At 42.2% G+C, this 20,330-nt stretch overlaps 1 protein-coding gene across 1 annotated transcript in view; it reads left to right on the top strand.

Moving 5' to 3' along the window:
* Positions 1–4,674: 4,674 nt before the first annotated feature.
* The window catches only part of ppfia3 (PTPRF interacting protein alpha 3), a gene marked incomplete at both ends in the record, with an annotated part of 40,837 nt that continues 25,181 nt past the window's right edge, over positions 4,675–20,330 (top strand). Inside the window, 8 exons of the mRNA XM_083977753.1 lie at positions 4,675–5,070; positions 14,772–14,873; positions 15,054–15,281; positions 17,011–17,070; positions 17,512–17,640; positions 18,394–18,486; positions 19,522–19,574; positions 19,677–19,770. Of these exons, the coding sequence (XP_083833879.1) occupies positions 4,675–5,070; positions 14,772–14,873; positions 15,054–15,281; positions 17,011–17,070; positions 17,512–17,640; positions 18,394–18,486; positions 19,522–19,574; positions 19,677–19,770 (1,155 nt within the window). The remainder of the gene's footprint in view (positions 5,071–14,771; positions 14,874–15,053; positions 15,282–17,010; positions 17,071–17,511; positions 17,641–18,393; positions 18,487–19,521; positions 19,575–19,676; positions 19,771–20,330) is intronic.

Here is a 20,330-nt window from a genome sequence, read left to right as displayed (position 1 = left end):
CTACTCCTCTTCTTGCTCCTCCTCTTAATCACATGTATCCCAGCAGACCCTTCCTCCTCCTCCTCCTCCTCCTCCTCTTCTCCCTGGGGATCAGCTGATCCTCGTTGTCGTCCATCTGACCTGAAGTTCCTGGGATTCCTCGCATCGCATCATTCCTGTGACCCGCTGACCCCCGCTGACCCCTCCCCCCTCCTCTCCTCTCCTCCTCCCTCCTCCCCTCCTGATGTCTGTGCCGCCGCCTCCTGTCCGTCAAACGCTGTCGCTCCACAGATAGAGACGTCCTCGGCCTGGAAGACGGTATTTATTAATGACTCAACCTGTACAAGGACTTTTATTTTAAAAACCCTGCATTTTTAGACCAATATAAACGTACATTATTGATGCATCACATCTTTATCATGTTTTTATTGATTGTTTTCTCTACTTATATCACTTTAAAATACTCTTTAGTCAACTGTAATTTCAACAGGAGTTAATGAGACGACCTCTCACTGAACTAAAAATCAACAGGAAAGTTAAACAAATGGAAAAACACACAAAAACTACTTTCACAGCTGATATAAATACACAGTAAATGTACTATAACTACACAACATTTGTATTAGTTTGTGCTTGTTAACAGAAACTGGAGCTCAAATATTTTGATCCAAAAACTGCAGCATTGACTTATTTCTGACTTATTTTGTCTTTCTTTCTTCCTTTTTCTATTTTCTTTCTCTTCTTTATTGAGAAACACTGAACTCTAGGCTACAAACAACACAGGAATGTAACGAGTGTATGAACAAAAGTAAAAAGTAATAATAACTGACAATTGATTTGAAAGTTTAAAAACAAAGAAACATTTCTTTATTTCGTTTTTTAAATTGTACTCAACACAGAAGGTGTAGGTGTAGAAGTGCAACTGAACTCTACAAACAACACAGAAATGTAATGAGTGTCGCTGTAAACTAAAGTAATAATTCAAAATTAAAGGTAATTCAAAAGTATAGATAAAAATAGACATAAAAATAAGTTAATATGAAGTAGTATATAGTATAAAGTATAAGTTAGAATAAAGTAAGAGGAAATAATACTGTAATAGGCTAATAAAGACAAACTGAGGCAAACTAAAACTTCTCAGATAATTCCACCTTAAAGAGTTAAGGAGTTCATCTGGATGAGCTGCACATCAACCTCTCTGAAGGGACATTACGTCACCTCCAACACACCTCACCCCCCTCCTCCTCACCTCTTCCTCACCCCCTCCTCCCCCCTTCTTTACCTAGGCAGTTTTAAGCCCCGCCCCCCTCCTGCTCTGATTGGCCGAGGCTCCTGACCAGATGTTGGTGGCTGGAGCGTCTCAGGCTGATGAAGCTGTCAATCATCTGACACAAACAGCGGGCGATTCAACCACGAGGGAGAAATTTTATCTTATTATAGTTAATTTACAATTTTATTTTCATTTTTTATGATAAAATAATTTAATCTCTTCAATGAGCTCTAGGGAATTTCCGACATGTCAGATCTGAGCATGAACTTTAAACACAAGTTAGATTTAAGGTCATTAAAAGTTTTCTGTCTCTGTTTAAACTCCACATCATCTTCAGTTTCACTCATTAGAATAAAAATAAATAAAAAATCATCCTTTGTTATATCAAATTTAAACATTTATCTCAAACCCTCGCTGTGTTTCTCCTGCTCAGACACCAGGGGGCGACACCGTCTCACTGTTTCCTCATCAGCATCCAACATCTTAAACTGAGGAACCAGCTGCTGCTCCGATGTTTTTACTCTGAGTTTATTAGTGTTTTAAGGCAGAAAAACAACAATAACCTGGAGTCAGAGGAGAGGAAGGGGTGAGGAAGAGGTGAGGAAAGGGTGAGGGAGGAGGGGAGGAGGAGGGGAGGAGGAGGGGGTCACACGGTGAAGCTTGTTCCTTTAAGACCCAGTAGCATCCTTCAGAGGAGAAGGAGAGATGAAGGAGGAAAGGCGACGGGAGGTCGTCAAGTCACACGGAGGAAACAGGTGCAGGAGCGGAAGTGCTGTTATAGCTCTTCACAATAAAGGTCCAGAAAAGATATGACAGTAGGTTGAAATCATTTCTGTGTGCCCAAACCGTCAGTAGCTACAGGCTGATTATACCAGCAATAAACCAGCAATATCTTCTAGTCAAAGGTCAAACTGCTGCACAATCATTTGACAACTTTTATAGACATCGTCCTCTGTAGTTTAGGCTGTAGCAATAGGCCTATATAAAACTTAAAAAACTAATTCAATTTTTCATGAAAACATGAATAGTAAACCTGTGAAATAAATAGTTAGTAGTAGTAATAGTTTTTTTTTGTGATTTATTTCCCTTGACAGACTTAAGTCTACAGTATTTTTAGACAGATGAACCATAAGCCATGAGGGATGTTGAGAAAACCTTTAAAAAAAATGTATGCCTATAATAATCTCACAATTGTTGTTTTTAACCTAATTTCTCATTTTCTATTCATTGAAATACTTTGTTTTAACAAGATTTTCTTTTGTTTAAAAAAAAAGAAGAAGTTACATCTTCACACTTAGGCTATCTGAAAAACCTAAAATCTGATTCATAATTCAAGCTTTTATTGTTGATGTAGCTATGTTTAGTGGAAATATTAGTTAAAATAAATTAGGCTATAGAATGACATATAAGAGAGAGAGAACACTAATCTGTCCTACAGTCCTCTTCCTCCACCTGTGTGTGTTGTATTGTGAAAATCCTGACCGGATGTGTGCCGAGCTTCCTGCGCGCACCTTGACGCAGCGGTGCGAGCGGAGCGTCGCTCCCTGAGCAGAGACAGAGCGAGAGAAAGGGGGAGACAGAGAGACAGAGAGCGAGAGGGAGGGGATGGCTCGGCTCGGCTCGGGCTGCTAACCGGGCTGTAACGGGGAGAACCTGCAGCTCCGAGTCTGACGCTGCGATGGAGTAAAACCGGCGCCGCGGAGCTGCGCGTTTCCTTCCTTCACTGTCGCTCATGGAGCGGGTAAGAGCGGCACGGCACGGCACGGCACGGCACGGACCTGCCCTGTCCAGCTGTTTTTATGGGAGGGAGGGAGAGGAGGGAGGGTGTGTGTAGCCTGTGTGTGTGTGTATGTGTGTGTGGGGAGGGGGGTAATGGGGTGTTGATAGGAAATAGACGCCTTGCGGTCGGAATAAAGCCAAAGCGGCGCGCGCCGATTGAGGTTAATCACGTCACCGGGTAATAATAATAATAACATGATAATAATATAAAATAATAATAATAATCAGACTAATAACGATAATCCAGCTGCGGTCTGTGCTGTGATTTCATCTGTTAATTAGGCCTACATCATTTACAGGATGATTGGCACCTCCCACCATGATGTGGTAGCGGCGTGAGGCTGCACACACACATCACACACACCACACACACACACTTAGCTACACACACACTTACACACACACACACACACGTCCACAAACGCCTCTTTTCCCCATTTTGAAGCGTTTATTTCTGAGACAGACACCGACTCATCCTCTCCTCCCACCGGAGCATCAGGAGGCTCCGTCCGGGACTGTTTTATATTTTCACAGCTGGTTCCGGACTGGAGCTCCATTTCCTCCTCCTCTTCTTCCTCCTCTTCTTCTTCCCCCTTCTGGATTACAACCGCCCGTAATTACAATGCATGATGACACCCTTTTTTCCCCTTCTTCCTCTTCCTCCTCCTTTCCTTTAAACATGACTGAGACAAGCAGCAGCAGCAGCAGCAGCAGCACCTGAAGGCCGCTGCTGCTCCGCCGCCGCTGCTCCTCCGCTGCTGCTGCTGCTCCGCTGCTCGCGTTTATAGGAAGAGGTAGAAAAAAAGGAGGAAGAAGAAGAGGAGGAAGAAGAGGAGGAGGAAGAGGAAGAAGCTGCCATTCACGACTCATTTCCGTGCATCATGCGCATTCATCCCGACCGAGATGATGGATGAATTAGTCCGGATGTTGAATATCGCGATGCCGCGGTAGCTGAGCGCGACTCGGAGGGGAAAACGCCTCAGAAAGGTGTGTGTGTGTATCTATGTGTGTGTGTGTGTGTGTGTGTGTGTGTGTGTGTGTGTGTGTGTGTGTGTGTGTGTGTGTGTGTGTGTGTGTGTGTGTGTGTGTGTGTGTATATATATATATGCGTGTGTGTGTATGTGTGTGTGTGGAGAGAGAGACAGCCTATAGGTGTGTATTCTGGGAAGCTGTGGCCTTCATCCTCCTCCTCCTCATCATCATCCAATCACATCTTGGCCTGAACGTGACCTCTTCTCTTCTCCTCTCTTTTCTTCTCCTTCTCCTTCTCTCTCCCCAGGTTCGTCTCTCCTCTCAGTGAAGCCCGGGTCAGGGGTGGGGGGGTCAGAGGTCACCCACCACCACCACCACCACCACCACCACCCAACCTCCTGCACTTCTCCTCCTCCCTCCACCTCCCCCCAACCACACCCCTCCACCACCACCACCACCACCACCCCACTGACCCCTTCCTCCCTGCACTGTTTCTCCCCCTCCACCTTTGCCCCACAAACACAAAAACACACTTTTCCCACAGACTCACACACTTTCCCATCATCCCTCAGCACCGTCGTCCAATCAGCAGCGACTGAGCGACTGCTGAGTGTTGTTTCATGACGTGAGCGGCGATTCATAGATAAAAAACAAAACACAAACACACCGTCAAGATGATGTGCGAGGTGATGCCCACCATCTCCGAGGACGGGCGCGGAGGAGGAGGAGGAGGCCCGTCCTCCCCGGCCGGCAGCGGAGGAGGAGGAGGAGGAGGAGGAGGGATAGGAGGAGGCATAGGGGGCTACGGAGGCCGAGACCCCCGCAGCGGAGGAAGCGGAGGAGGAAGCGGAGGAAGCGGAGGAGGAGGAGGAGGAGGAGGAAGTAGTGACGAAGGAGGCAGCACGGGCAACCTGGAGTCTCTGATGGTGAACATGCTGACGGAGCGGGAGCGGCTGCTGGAGAGTCTGAGGGAGACGCAGGACTGTCTGGGCACGGCGCACCTGAGGCTGAGGGAGCTGGGCCACGAGAAGGAGTCGCTCCAGAGGCAGCTGTCCATCGCCCTGCCACAGGTACCAACACACACACACACACACACACACACACACACACACACTGATCTGAATCATTTCATCTTCCAAACCTCACATAAGACTGAGACTGAGAAGACACATCCAATCAAAGAGTCAATACCATCGATCCAAAGTGAAAAACATCAAACACATTGATACATGTCATCTTCTAGTATATGAGCTGCGCCTTTATTTTGAAATTCCCCAAGCAGTGAGTATCTGCTGCAAGTTCATAGACATGTCTGTGAACTATAAAAAGTTCACATTGATAATCCTGCTTCAATGTAAACAAACAGGAGCTAAATGTTATTTCAGTTTTATGTCACAGAAGGGGAAAGTTGTGAAGTTAATTGTCCAGTTAGTTAGTCAATTAGTTGTAGTTAGTTGTCAATGAATCAAATTGTGACAATTTATAGCGAACAGGAGTCGATTTTTAGTAAAAATTCACATGTCTGAATCATTTCATCTTCCAAACCTCACATCAGACTGAGACGACACATCCAATCAGCGATCAACGAGTCAATAACATCAGACACATTGATACATGTCATCTTCTATATGAGCTGCGCCTTTATTTTGAAATTGAAAAGCAGTGAGTATCTGCTGCAATGGGCTCTATGCACAGCTCCACTACTTCCTGAATTTAATGCTGCTCCTTTATTTCCTGTCTTACATTATTGGACAAACTGATTAATCTAGGTATGTGTGACCATTGTGACTACTCAGACACACCTGGATTAATCAGTTTGTCCAGTAATAAGTAAAGCAGGAAATAAAAGAGCAGCATTAAGTTCAGGAAGTAGTGGAGCTGTGCATAGAGCCCATTTCATAGACATGTCTGTGGACTATAAAAAGTTCACATTTGATAATCCTGCTTCAATGTAAACAAACAGGAACTTAATGTTCTTTCAGTTTTATGTCACAGAACGGGAAAGTTGTGAAGATCAATGAATCAAATTGTGACAATTTATAGCGAACAGGAGCCGATTTTTAGTAAAAATTCACGTCTGGTTGAGAAAGAAAGAAAAAACACACTGACACTGATCTGAATCATTTCATCTTCTAAACCTCACATCAGACTGAGACTGAGACGACACATCCAATCAGCGATCAATGAGTCAATAACATTGATCCAAAATGGGAGAAAAACATTGATCAGACACATAGATACCTATAAGTTTGGGCACCCCTGGTTGATTTCTGTTAATGTGAACAGTTAATAAACAAGTGGAAGATGAAATGATCTCCAAAAGGCAGAAAGTTACAGATGACACATTCCCTTTACATGTTAAACAATATATATATGTATTTATTTTCATCTTTTACCTTTTCAAAATGACAGAAATGGAAAAGGGCCCCCTGCATAGTCAGTAGCTAGTAGCCTCCACTTTAGAAACTATCACAGTGTGTAAATATTAAATATCTTGTCTGATACCTTGGTCAAAGTTCTCTGAGAGTTCAAGTCTCCTGGGTTTCCTGTTCTTTTGCAGGCTGCTGCTTTGTTTCCCCTTTTCACTCTAAAACTGTAGAAACCAAAACTAATACACTGATGTTGCTTAAAATATTGCAAAACAGGTGTTTCATGTTTAACTTTCTGCCTTTCAGAGATCATTTCATCCTCCACTTGCTGAACTGTTTCACATTAACAGACATTTTGACCAGTGGTGCCCAAACTTTTGCATCATGCCAATATATTTGAAATTCCCCTGGTGCATCCAAGAATGAGTATCTGCTGCAGTTTTTATTCTCATTTGCAAAGACATATGTCTGACCTCTGAAGCTAATCACTAAATTATAAAACATTTAATCGGAGGCTCTGAACAGGAGAAAAGTTCACATTGATAACCCTGCTTCAATGTAAACAAACAGGAACTTAATGTTCTTTCAGTTTTATGTCACAGACATAACAACATCTGGTTGAGCTCAGAAAGAAAAATGTCAAATTATTTTTGTTTCAGTTGCTTTTTGTGATTTGATACAAGTGGAAGTTAAATCAGCAGATGATATTAATCACTGATCCATGAATCCAATCGAATCGTATCATGACACACGTCGTGATGTCGTCAAACGTCAAATCGTCGTCCATTGAATCGATTGAACATGGACCCAGAAGATCAATATTAACTTGATTATCTCCTTTATGTTTGTTACTGAAAACACTGGAGATAATGTAGCATCTTTCACAAAGTGTTCATTCATTCATTCATTCATTCATGCATTCATTTATCCATCTACTGAACCACTTTTCCTCACTAGAGCTGCAGGAGTTTATCTCTGTTACACACAGACACACAACCAATCATGCCTACGGGCTATTTTTTAGAGTCACCAATTAACTTAACCTGTGTGTCTTTGCTCTGTGGGATGATATATAGAGAGAACATGAGTGGGTTCGAACCCACAACTGTGTTGCTCTGAGGCCATAGTGCAAAATATCTTTCCATATCGCTCTTGCTTTCCCTGAATAGTTTGGCTGAAAGGTCGAGGTCGAGGCGTCTGCAGGTCGACCTCACTCAGGCGTCGACGTGTTGATTGTGTTGTTAAACTTTTACGGTCTGAATTCACAGAGTTACGTAACAGCAGCTGTGAATGTTTTCAGACAGGAAGGAACTCGTCCTCAGGTTTAAATCAGATTATAACTGGACACCAGAGCAGAGCAGTTTTTAGGACGTGAATGAACGTGCGCTGGTGTCAAAAAGTGCTCGTGGTGAAAATGGTTCCGATCACGTCCTGAATTATTGATGATTGAACCCGTGAGCAGAGATTTTAATGTTGTTGTTGTCGGTCCAGGAGTCCCACTTCCTGATCGTTGTTGCTCTATTGTGTAGTCTTTGTGTTCATTGATGATGTGAAGACGAGGTGATAAAGTGAGACATGGCAAAAATAGGTTTATTCTGCAGAGCAACATCCAACATTAAAAGTAAGTTTATGAATTAAAAGCACCAAGTTTCTTCACAGCAGCTCCAGTATACAGTATCTATATGTTTATTAGAGCTATAGTCAGTCAATTAGAAGAGTTAATCACACATTTCTTATTTGTTCAAAATGTACTTTAAAGGGATATTTCCCTATTTCAATAATGAAACAAATGTGCTGCTTTAAGCAAAAGTATCTTTTTTTAGTTTGAATTTGATTCAAACGATGTGTCGGGTCAAATGTCAATACAAAGTCAAATAGTGGTGTTAATACGAGTTATTATCACGTTAACTTTGACGGTCCTAGTTTTGAAATTGAATTCTGCAAACTAACTAGAAACTTCAGACATTCACGTGAACGCGGTTTCTTCACAGCTCCATTATATCTGTAAAGATATGTTTGTGTCAGGTAACGTTGCTGATTTAACGTTGTTAAACTTTGCCCCAGTCTGTGTGTTATCACTATTAGAGCTGAAACTAACTGTCGATCAATCAACTGACAAAAAACTAATATAATTGATTTATTTGCATCATTTTTTAAGCAAGAAAACTCAAACACACTCTGACCAATGTCGTTCCAGCTTCTGAAAAGTGATCTTTAGGTTTTGGTATTTTATTTTGAAAACACATGGAAATTCAACACTGTTATCGTTAGTTTCCAGGATTTGATGATGGATTGATTGGTTGATTGGTTGATTGGTTGATTGGTTGATTGGCATCTTTTCCTGTTTAATAGTAGTGAAAGATTAATTCATTAATGGAAAAGTAAATGAACAGACAGATGAACTTGTGATTAGATTGAACCAGAATCAGTCGCAGCCTTGAGTTCAGTGTCCAACTCCAAGGAAGTAACCTTTATCATATCCACAAATATGTTTAATAATCCAGTTTTTAAATGTGGTTCATGTTGTGCAGATTAGTAGAAACTGTTTGTCCCTCCAGGCTTCCGTATCGAGGTGCAGCTCCTCTTCATGCACTGCAAAAACTCAAAATATTTGTCAAAATGTCTAATTTCTAGACAAAACTAATCTCTTTCCACTTAAAATAAGACTCATCACCTAAAAATTAACTTGTTTTTAGATAATTCTCACTTGTTTCAAACTAATTTTCAATTGAAATAAGTAGAAAAATCTGCCAGTGAAAGCAAGTTTTTTGTGCTTGTAACGAGAAAGAAAACTTGCTCCACTGTCAGATTTTTCTACTTAATTCAAGTGAAAATATGCTTGAAAAAGTGAGAATTATCTAAAAACAAGTTAAAACAAGCTACTTTTTGATGTGATGAGTCTTATTTTGAATATAATGAGATTTGTTTTGACTAGAAATGACATTTTAACTAGAAATAAGACAAATATTCTTGGTAAGATATTTGAGTTTTTGCAGTGTGCAGATGGTTGAAGGAGTCGTCGTGTTTCTGAACGACCTGTTCTATATTTTTAGTTAAAAAAAAAATCTTGACTCTCGACTTCTGTGACTCACAAGTGACGTGAAGACGATAAACACACGTTCGATGACGTCACAGCGTAACCTTTGACCCCTGAACCTTAGATTCCCACGTTAGCCGATCGTGTCGTAGTGACTCCACTCGCTCAGCTCGGCCCCCGTCTCTATTTTCAGGCCCCTGTTGGACGCCTCGGGCTGCGACGAGGCCTCCGCTCGTCATTAGGACCTATTTTTTCCCCTCTGAATATGAAAATGTCATAATAACAGTTGCAAGCGAAGGGAAGGGAGGCGAGGGGGTGAGGGGGGCGTTGGCACGTCCCAACACGGGCCGACCGGACTTTAAAGTATTGGCTCGGTGAGGGGGGATCAATATGCTGCACACACCTGCAGAAACACACACACAGCTAGAGGAAGACATGGAGCTGTGTGATCCACTCCACCGTGGAGGGGTTCAGCGAGTTCGTCTGTGTGTGCAGACTGTTGCCAAGTGAGAAAAATAAGAGAGAGGGATGGAGAGAGAGAGAGCGACAGCATGGACCAGAGAGAGAGAAAACGTGGTGATAGGAAACATACAGAGACTAACAAATCAAGCCTCATTTGCATATTTGCTGCATACTAATGAGGTGGCTTCCTGGGTCTGGTTTAGATGTTACGTATCATGACAAGGTGGGAGATTGAAGATGGATGAAGAGGGAGAGTGGCAGGACAGAGAGGGAGATGAAAAGCCTGAGAGGTGAATGCCAGCGCAGTCGGGGGTTCAGCTGAACGGTCTGACCAAAAAAACGATGGCGGACGAAAAGAGACACAGAGAGAAAGAGAGAGAGAGAGTCCATCTCGCACCATCTTTTACATGAATTAATCCCAGAATTATGATATCCTCTGGGCCTAGAACGCACCATCTGTACACAGCTACTTCCTCCCTCACCCCGTCCTCTTCTGTCTTTTCAAATGAGCTCCCTCCTTCCTCCTCTTCCTCCTCTTCCTCCTCTTCCTCCTCTATTTCAGCCCAACTGAGCACACATCAGCTCGGAGGCTCGTTACAGACTCTACACGCTGCACTTTGTGTAAACGCACTGGAGGACGGTGTGAGGGGGAGCTCGGCCTGTTTTGTGGCCGTAATGTGTGTGTGTGTGTGTGTGTGTGTGTGTGTGTGTGTGTGTGTGTGTATACGTGTGCTGGGCAAACTGATCAGTGTTGTTAACACAGAGCGAAGATAACAGCAGCGCCGCGCACGCATCACTGCCCCTTCATGGCTCATTTGCATAAAGCGCAAACACACGCATGATTCAGCCGCACACGTGTCGCGGGACGAGGCCGTGTGCTCCGTGTCATGTGTGTGTCACGCCACGATCACACGGGACGGAGCTGGAGGGCCACGGACAGACAGACAGACGGATACATACATACAAACATACATACCTATGTAGGCTACATGGCCACACATGCATATACTCATTCATACATATACACACAGGCCACATGTATGCAATATACATACATGCATACATAAGCTACGTGCATACATATATAGGCTACATACAGGTAACACTTTATAATAAGTACACACTATTAGGCATTTGTTAAACATTATACTGAATTCATCATGTATAACACATGAATACTCACTAGTATGTAGTTTATAAATACAGTTAAAAATGTAGGCTTAGGCATAGGCTATGTGCATACATATACATGCATGCGTCACACATAATATAACATAACATAACATAATTATACATAGACCACACATATACACATAGCCTAATAGATAGATATATGTGCAATTGAGGGTCCGGGTGCACTCACTTACCCATAAAGGACGTTTTTTTTTTTTAAATCTGACTGCCAAGCGGTCATTGACCTCTTGGCACAACGGTTTGCATCGTCACCCGCCATACAGGAGACCAGGGTTTGAACCCCACCTGGGGCAGTCCGTACCAAAACACAAGGGCCAGATTAACATCGGCTACATAATGTATGCATATGTCACGCATGTATACATATAGTATAATATAATATAGTATATATACAGAGACCACACACATACATAGGCTATGTGCATGCATATGTATGCATACAAACATGCATGCGTCACAGATACATACATATAGGCCTATACTATATATAGACCACACACACACAGATCAGTATGATTGATATGACAGATGCCAAAAATCAGGCTCAGTCCTTCATCCTGTCTTTGTTGATGCGTTGCCGTGGTTACCGCAGAGTTGCATTAAAGGCAACAGATTTTAATCATAACCGTGGTGTAGCTAACCTTACAATTACACATAATTGGAGAAAATTACACAAAATCACAACAATTCGACCGGACCGCTGTCATTTGGAGATGTAAGACATCGGGCCGACGCTGGCCCGCTTCCCGTCACTCTCACGCTTATTTAACCTCCAGGCATTCGTTTTCTTTTTCTTTTTCTTTTTAACAAGGGCAGGCAATCGCGCAGCCAGTCGTGGTTATTGAGCAATTAAAACCAATTTCAGGTGCAACACGTGCAGTTAAACCTGGTTGTTAGATTTTATATCGAGGCTCCGGTTTAAGAGTCCTGGTTGGCCACAGCGGTAGATATGGCAAAAGGTTGTGTTGCATGTGCAGTGAGTCATTTCCTGCTGCAGCCGCTCTGAACTGAAGCTGCATTTTTGTGCATGTGTGTGTTTGAAGCAATGAAATTTTTTGTGAGAAAATGTGTGCGTTTTCTTAATGGGATCAAGATTTGTCAAATAGTTCCCTGGCTGTAGCTAATTGCGGTGTGTGTGGGTTAACTCAGTATCTGGGCTGTAAAACTTACACTTTAGAGGTTTTTTTTATTTTTTATTTTTATGTAATGCTGCGTGTTTCTGATTCTGTGGGATAAGTTGGGAGCTGAGGAAATTCCTCTCCACTTTCCAGGGAGTTTGGTTTCACAATTTTCAGTAATTGTCACATTATTTGTTAAAGGCCCCTCTGAGACGTCATTTATCAATCACACGGGGAGAAAATCCATTAAATCAAATCAGATTCAGATTTATTTATAGCAGCAGACTGAAACAAAAAGAGTTGCACCGAACTGCTGCAGAATAAAACACAAAGAAAGAAGAAACGCAAGGTAACAAATGCATGAGATAATTAAAGGTGCTGTGTGTGTGTGAGAGAGAGTTTCCTCTGCTAACGAGTACGGTTTCTTCAGCCTTCGTTGGATTTACAAGAGTTTAAAACTCTCCATCTGTGTTACAGTGGGACATTCCTGGTTTAGCTGCTTTCAGCACATTAACTACAGAAGGAGAAAAAAAGTGAAAGAAAAATAAGACATTTAGAAAGAATGTAGAAAACAGGAGTTGATGCTGAACCTCTAATGTTTTTCTTACACTGATTTTCACAGTGGAGGTCAGAAGAGTTCATTTACAGTTAGTAGATAAAAAGTTTCAAAATTGCAAATCTTTTTTTTTTTTATTATAAAGTAATCATAACTGATCAAACAGGGCGATGAAAAGTCAAGATAAAGCTCTAACAGTTAGGTTTGTCACTTTAAAAACAGCAAAACTAAACCTTAACGCTGTCGTCTGATTGGTTGTTAGATTTTCTGTTTTGCACTGAACGCAGGCCTGTTACCATGGAGTTTAATGACACAGTTTTCATTAATCATTGATCATTAGTTTGTTTCCTTCCATCATTTTTACTTAAAGCAGAAGTGAGTGATATATTTGTGTTAATATAAGTCTTAAATAGTTATATCTTCCGACAGCAATCACTTACATAGAGTGTTTGGACTGAATCACGGGTCTGTCAGTCCCTCTGCTCTGCTCTGAGCCGAAGAGAAAACATTTATCGTATCCTACAGTTTTTATCCAATGAGGAGAGAGAACGGCATGCAGGGCTGTGTGTGCAGCCAAGGAACGCCGTGAATGTGGTGACGTAGCGACGAGGACTGTTATGGTGCGTTCAAGGAAACTCGTATTTTTCCGACCGTGAAGTGGTACCAGTTCGATCTGGTACGAGTTCACCGGTCGGAAGTTACGAGTGGCCGTTATAGTGACTTTCACCGGTAAAACAGGTCGGAAAAACACGAGTGGGTTGCCTGGAACGCTACAAAGTCGTAAGTTGTGACTTGAAGCTGTAATTTACGATTTCAAAAGCCTGCCTGGAACGCAGCATTAGCGAAAACGACCGGATCACTCACTTCTGCTTTAAAAGCAGCGAACAACGCGTTTCGCCTGTTGCCTCGTCAGGAAACGCATTGCTGGCTGCTTTTAACCTTTGTTAATAAATTAATTTGTCAATACGCTCTAGTGTGTGCTGGGAGTTTTTTGATTTTTATACTTTGTGTAATATTGACATTTGATCTGTCCTATAGACCCTTTCAGAGAGTATAAACAAAGACAGGTGTGGCTCATTAGAAAACGCTCTGGTACACTAAATGGAATTGAGCCTTAATTAGTATCCTTGGTAACACCTGTCTTTGTTTATACTCTCTGAAAGGGTCTATATAGTTTGAATCAGCAGCATCACCCAAACCATCTCTGTTAACAGCTAAGACTAAGACTGAGCCGTAAAAGTTGCACAAGGCGCCATGTTTATCCATGGTTAAAAACTTGAAATTTCCCTTTTAAAAGTGCATTTCTAACAACTGATTTCACGATTAACCATAATTATATACGGTATATTTTTTAATCAATTTACAGTTGTTTCCAGCTGAACTTTCCCACTGACTCTCTCAGGAGGTCAGAGGACGGAGTTCACTGCAAAAACTCAAAATCTTTCCAAGAATATTTGTCTTATTTCTTGTCAAAATGTCTCATTTCTAGTCAAAAATAATCCCTTTCCACTTAAAATAAGACTCATCACCTAAAACATTAACTTGTTTTTAGATAATTTTCACTTGTTTCAAACACATTTTCACTTGAAATAAGTAGAAAAATCTGCCAGTGAAAGCAAGTTTTTTGTGCTTGTAATAAGGAAGAAAAACTTGCTCCACTATCAGATTATTTTAAGTGAAAATATGCTTGAAATAAGGAAAAAGTGTCTAAAAACAAGCTGCTTTTTAATGTGATGAGTCTTATTTTAAGTATAATGAGATTTGTTTTGGCTAGAAATGACATTTTGACTAAAAATAAGACAACTTGGTAAGATATTGGATTGTTTGCAGTGTTGAGGCAGGTTCAAGGAGTGTGGGAAAGTTGTTCATTGCTTCACTGCAGAATACTTGTGTACTACTGAACCTCACAGGTTGATGAGTGTGTGTATGTCTGTGTGAGATCAGTGTGGATGAACTGCTCTCATGACCTCATCCAACAGCAGCAGCAGCAGCAGCGGTGGTGAGTCTCTAACAGCTCCCTCTTGTGACCCTGCAGGAGTTTGCAGTGCTGACCAAAGAGCTGAACCTCTGCCGAGAGCAGCTGCTGGAGCGAGAGGAGGAGATCGCCGAGCTGAAGGCCGAGCGCAACAACACACGAGTCAGTACAGCCACATCTGTTTGACATTATGTTGATTAAAGCTCAGGTATTCATCCGTCCTGAGGTCCTTTAAACGCACCGCCGTGTCTTCATCTGAGCTGTTTTCCCTATATATAACAACCAGAGCTGCTGCAGCCGTGAGGCGTTTACTGTATGTGAACAACCACATGTGTTTTCCAGCTGCTGCTTGAACATCTGGAGTGCCTGGTGTCCCGTCACGAGCGCAGCCTGAGGATGACGCTGGGGAAGAGGCAGACCGGGGTCTCCAGCGAGGTGGAGGTCCTGAAAGCCCTCAAGTCCCTGTTCGAGCACCACAAGGCTCTGGACGAGAAGGTGCGGGAGCGACTACGAGTGGCTCTGGAGCGCGTGTCGTCGCTGGAGGAGGAGCTGCAGACGTCCTCTCAGGAGGTGAGCACACCACCTAAAGATTAAACTTATTCTGATGTCTTTCCGTGGTTATATTTGCTTAATATGAAATCAGCCCCAACTGTAAGCACTTTTAAAATCCAGGTTAAAAACATTTTTTTCTACTTTTTTTTATTCTTCTTTGCTCTTGCTTTTAACTCTAAAAAAAATTTAAAATGTAAAGCACATTGAGTTGCCTTGGTATGAAATGCGCTATAATAAAGATGCCTTCACTTGCCTTGCCTAATATCCGAAAGGTTAACTTTAATGTTCATCTCCAGGAAATTGAATCAAGTCAACTGGACTTAGTTTTTGTCTCATCCAAGTGGCTTCATCAGTTCGTGTAGACTACCACCACCGCCGGGTTTAATCACGACCGCCGCCCTCAACGCTCTTTACCTGTTCAATCTGAGGGCGTAGGTCTGTTAATAACCCCTCCACCCCTCCATAACAAAGAGCACATTTATAGGATGTTGTACTATTTTACAAGTTAACATCAAACTTTATTAGGCTACATGGTTCAAGATAGTAATTTAGAACCAATAACCCAAAATGTTAAATGTTTAATGGCATCAGATCATTTTAAGACTTGAGGCGCTGAAGGTTCAGCTGCTTCTCCAGAAACCTGATTTTACTAATAAGATAAATAGGCTACAAACCGTGTTAAACTTGGGATCCCGTGTCTTTTGAGAGAAATTTAAAAGAATAAACTTATTCTGATAAAATTAGCCCCAACTGTAAGCACTTTTAAATCCAGGTTAAAAATATATTTCTCTTTTCATGTGCTTATGAGCTCTTTTTAAAAACTTTAAACTTTATCTATTTTCTTTTCTTCTACTTTTGATGTTTTGATGATAATGTTCATGTTTCCTTTTAATTAAAACGTATAATTCATGATAGAGCTGCACAGCTGTGTTGAGATTTAAATTAGGGTTACCCTGATGCTAGCTGACCTGGCTAACTAGCAACTGTTTTCCAAGTGGAAAGTGGAAAAAACAGTTAATGTATCTAACAAGCTTTCATTTTCAATTAAATTATGTTTCAATTTATTCTGATAGAGTAGCGGACAGCAGTGGATAGAGTTAGTTTAAAGCTATAGACCGAGCAACTCCTGTTGACATTATTGTCCGCAGTGGGAAAACTGTTATTGTCACTTGTAGGCTTTCATTTTAAATTAAATAATGTATTAAAATTAAATGATGTCTAGGCTACTCCTGCTAGGCCTATAGCTTAATGCTACCTGAGATGGCTAACTTGCAACTGTTGACATTATTGTTTTCCATGATGGAAAAAGGTAGCTAACAGGCGTTTATATCAAATTATACTATGTTTAAGATTAGATTATTCATCTTTCCTTTTAATCAAAACGTATAATTCATGATAGAGCTGCACAGCTGTGTTGAGATTTAAATTAGGGTTACCCTGTCCCAGCCTGGTCAGATGCTACATGAACTGATGAAGCCTCTTGGATGAGAGGTGAAACGTCTTCCTAGACAAATGACCAAGTCCAGTTGCATTCGATTTAAATTTCCTTGAGATAACCTGGACAAATGAGAATATTCACAGGCTAGGGTTACCCTGATGCTAGCTGACCTGGCTAACTAGCAACTGTTGACATCATTTTCCAAAGTGAAAAAAAAAACATTAATGTATCTAACAAGCTTTCATTTTTAATTAAATTATGTTTCCTACGCTGGTTTCACGGTGATGTTTCTGCTCCGTGCCGTTGCAGGTCGTGTCTCTAAGGGAACAAATCAAACGGCGGCAGCAGGGACTCGACAACGGCAAAGAGGTAAAGACACGATTACATATTTTATTAATCCTCTTGTTTTGTTACAGTTCTCCATTGCAAATATAAGATGATAATATCGACCTCTGAATTCAAAAATGTCATTCTAGCAACAAAATGATACACACATGCACCATTTTGAATCAGTTTCAAATCAACAGCAACACACTGATGTACTTTACACAAAACACTTCAGTCTTTGCTGTTTTAGTTTTTCTTTTTTTACTGTAACAAGTAAATTAAAAAGTCTTACAACAAATACAGTAAGATAGAAAGAGAAAGAAAGATATAATACTGTACAGTAACAGTGTCCGTTACGTAATACGACCAGCTCTGGACTGAACTGACCTACATCCTCAGTGTAACTCATGATCCAGCTGAAGTTATTGTGATTGTGACATTAATTAAAGTGATTTTTCTTTTTTTTATTTCCTCTTCGTTCAGCGGCTTCCTAACGGACCGTCCTCCATCTTGGACGACGGGGAGGTCGACCGGCAGAGAGAGAGCGAGATCGAGCGACAGAGGTCAGAGCTGGGGCAGCTGAAGGAGAGACTGGCCCTCATGTGCCGACAGGTGATTGTCTCATACTCTAGTTAAAGGGATAGTTCAACATTTTTGGCAGATTGCCCCATTGCCATAATCCCTATAGTCATAGCAGTAGGTTCGTTATCTTTAATTGTCGGTGCAAGCTATTTTTAGAACGGCGGAGCAGAGCTGCGAGCTGCTCAGAGCTACGCTAAGGAGGCTAATGGGATTTCTTGGTTTCCCTCATCAAATTCATCAAATACACAATCCAACAACTCCAAAACGCTCTGGTGGACAAGTTGTGACCTGCACATTCACCACGCTATGAGATAATAACAGAACGTTACCAGACAGAGTTGTTTTAGAGGGAAATGCAGAGACTGCTTGACGAAAAACTGTCCCTGAACGCAACACGCATCAGCGGTTTTACATGAATTTACCTCTAAAACAACTCTGTCTGGTAACGTTCTGTTATTATCTCATAGCGTGGTGAATGTGCAGGTCACAACTTGTCCACCAGAGCGTTTTGGAGTTGTTGGATTGTGTATTTGATGAGTGATGAGTGAGTTTGATGAGGGGAAACCAAGAAATCCCATGAGCCTCCGTAGTGTAGCTCTGAGCAGCTCGCGGCTCTGCTCCGCCGTTCTAAAAATAGCTTGCACCGACAATTAAAGGTAACGAACCTACTGCTATGACTAGAGGGATTATGGCAATGGGCCAATTTGCCAAAATGTTGAACTATCCCTTTAAGTCAAATCAAGTATCACAAGCCGACCTCTGACCCTCTGACCCTCCCATCAGGTCGGGGAGATCGAGGAGCAGCTGACCTCGGCCAGGAGGGAGCTGGCCCGCTCGGAGGAGTCCAACCAGAAGCTGCAGAGGGACGTGAAGGAGGTGAGCAACACACACACACACACACACACACACACACACACACACACACACACACACACACACACACACACACACACACCGGGTCTATTTTGCTCACACTCAGAGAAACATGTAACAGTTTGCTATGGCAACAAAGCCGCTCGCCTCCTTGGCAGCGGCGGCGGCGACTGCTACTGTACGTGCAGGAGCCTCTTCCCTGGGCTGTAGCCATGGCGACGGTGCCATCGGCGGAGCTGCAGGCGTTTTAGCCGCCGCCGCCGCCGCTGCCGTCGTTCATCAGGCAGAGAAGCTGGAAGACGACTGAAGGCGTGTGAAGCATTTTGGGACGAGAGTCAGTCCAGCCAGTAGTTTTCCCTAAGTGCCCCCTCCTCCTCTCTCCTCCCCTCCTCCCTCCTCCCTTCCTCCCTCCTCTGTACCTCCCTCCTCCCTTCCTCCCTCCTCTGTACCTCCCTCCTCCCTTCCTCCCTCCTCTCTCCCCCTCCTCCCTCCCCCCTCGGTCTCCTTGTGCAACTCGGTGCTTCTGAAACGTGTCAACAACAACTACTATAACCACCAACCAACCGGTCGTTATCATTCTTCAGCTAATGGCGCGTCAGTGCTCTGTGACTTCCCTTTGATCAACACTCAGCCATGAACTTGACATTCGCCCCTCCACCACTTTCTCTGTCTGGACTTCTTCCCTTCTTCTTTTTTTATGACGTGCAAGCTTTTATTTTGTAAATTTCATATCAATCATTACTATACAAGAAGAAAGTGTCTCAAACAAGTACAGGTACAGAGCTGTTTTAAATCCCATGGTTACAGAGACGATGGAGATCATGAATAACTCAACACATAATTAACAAAGACAGAAATAATGTCTAATAATAACTAACTAATAGAAAATGTCAATCCTGAATATGATATTTATATAAAAGTTTAAATATAAAGGTTCAAAGACATGTTTCTATCTGTCCTGCAGCCTGTATGGTATACTTTGATGTTTTTCCTTTTTCTGAACATGCACTGTTTCCTTTTTGTCTTTTAAATCTGCAGGCACTTTGTCAGAGGGAGGACATGGAGGAGAGAATCACTACACTAGAACGCAGGTTTGTTTTTGGTTTTTTTGTGCATAAACTCTCAGAGAAATGTCCTCTTCTGTCTGTCTGTGTGTTTGACTCTTTTTCAATTTTTTCCGTCCTGGTTTGCAGGTACCTGAGCGCCCAGAGGGAGGCAACGTCTCTCCACGACATAAAGGACAAACTGGAGAACCAGTTGGCCAGCAAAGAGTCCCTCTACAGACAGGTGAGACGACGACGACGTGTCTTTCATCCCCGTGTGTGTCCCGTGTATCTGCTGTTGATTGGCAGCTTGGCAGCGTTTCGCGTTTTCGTGCAGAGAGGTTATCATCAGTCATCGGCACCACCGCCGGGTTTAATCACGACCGCCGCCCTCAACGCTTCTTAACTTCACCTGTTCAATCTGAGGGCGTAGGTCTGTTAATAACCCCTCCACCCCTCCATAACAAAGAGCACATTTATAGGATGTTGTACTATTTTACAAGTTAACATCAAACTTTATTAGGCTACCGTACATGGTTCAAGTAATTTAGAACCAACACAAAAATGTTTGGCATCAGATCATTTTCAGACTTGAGGCGCTGAAGTTCAGCTGCTTCTCCAGAAACCTGATTTTACTAATAAGATAAATAGGCTACAAACTGTGTTAAACTTGGGATCCTGTGTCTTTTGAGAGAAATTTAAAAGAATAAACTTATTCTGATAAAATTAGCCCTTTTTAAAAAAGCTCTTTTTAAAAACTTTAAACTTTATCTATTTTCTTTTCTTCTACTTTTTTTCTTCTTC

The sequence above is a fragment of the Trachurus trachurus genome (genome assembly GCF_905171665.1).
Source record: "Trachurus trachurus genome assembly, chromosome: 8".
Lineage (NCBI taxonomy): Eukaryota > Metazoa > Chordata > Actinopteri > Carangiformes > Carangidae > Trachurus > Trachurus trachurus.
The sequence above is the reverse complement of the archived record's forward strand: the minus strand, read 5'-3'. Positions and strand labels throughout refer to the sequence as shown.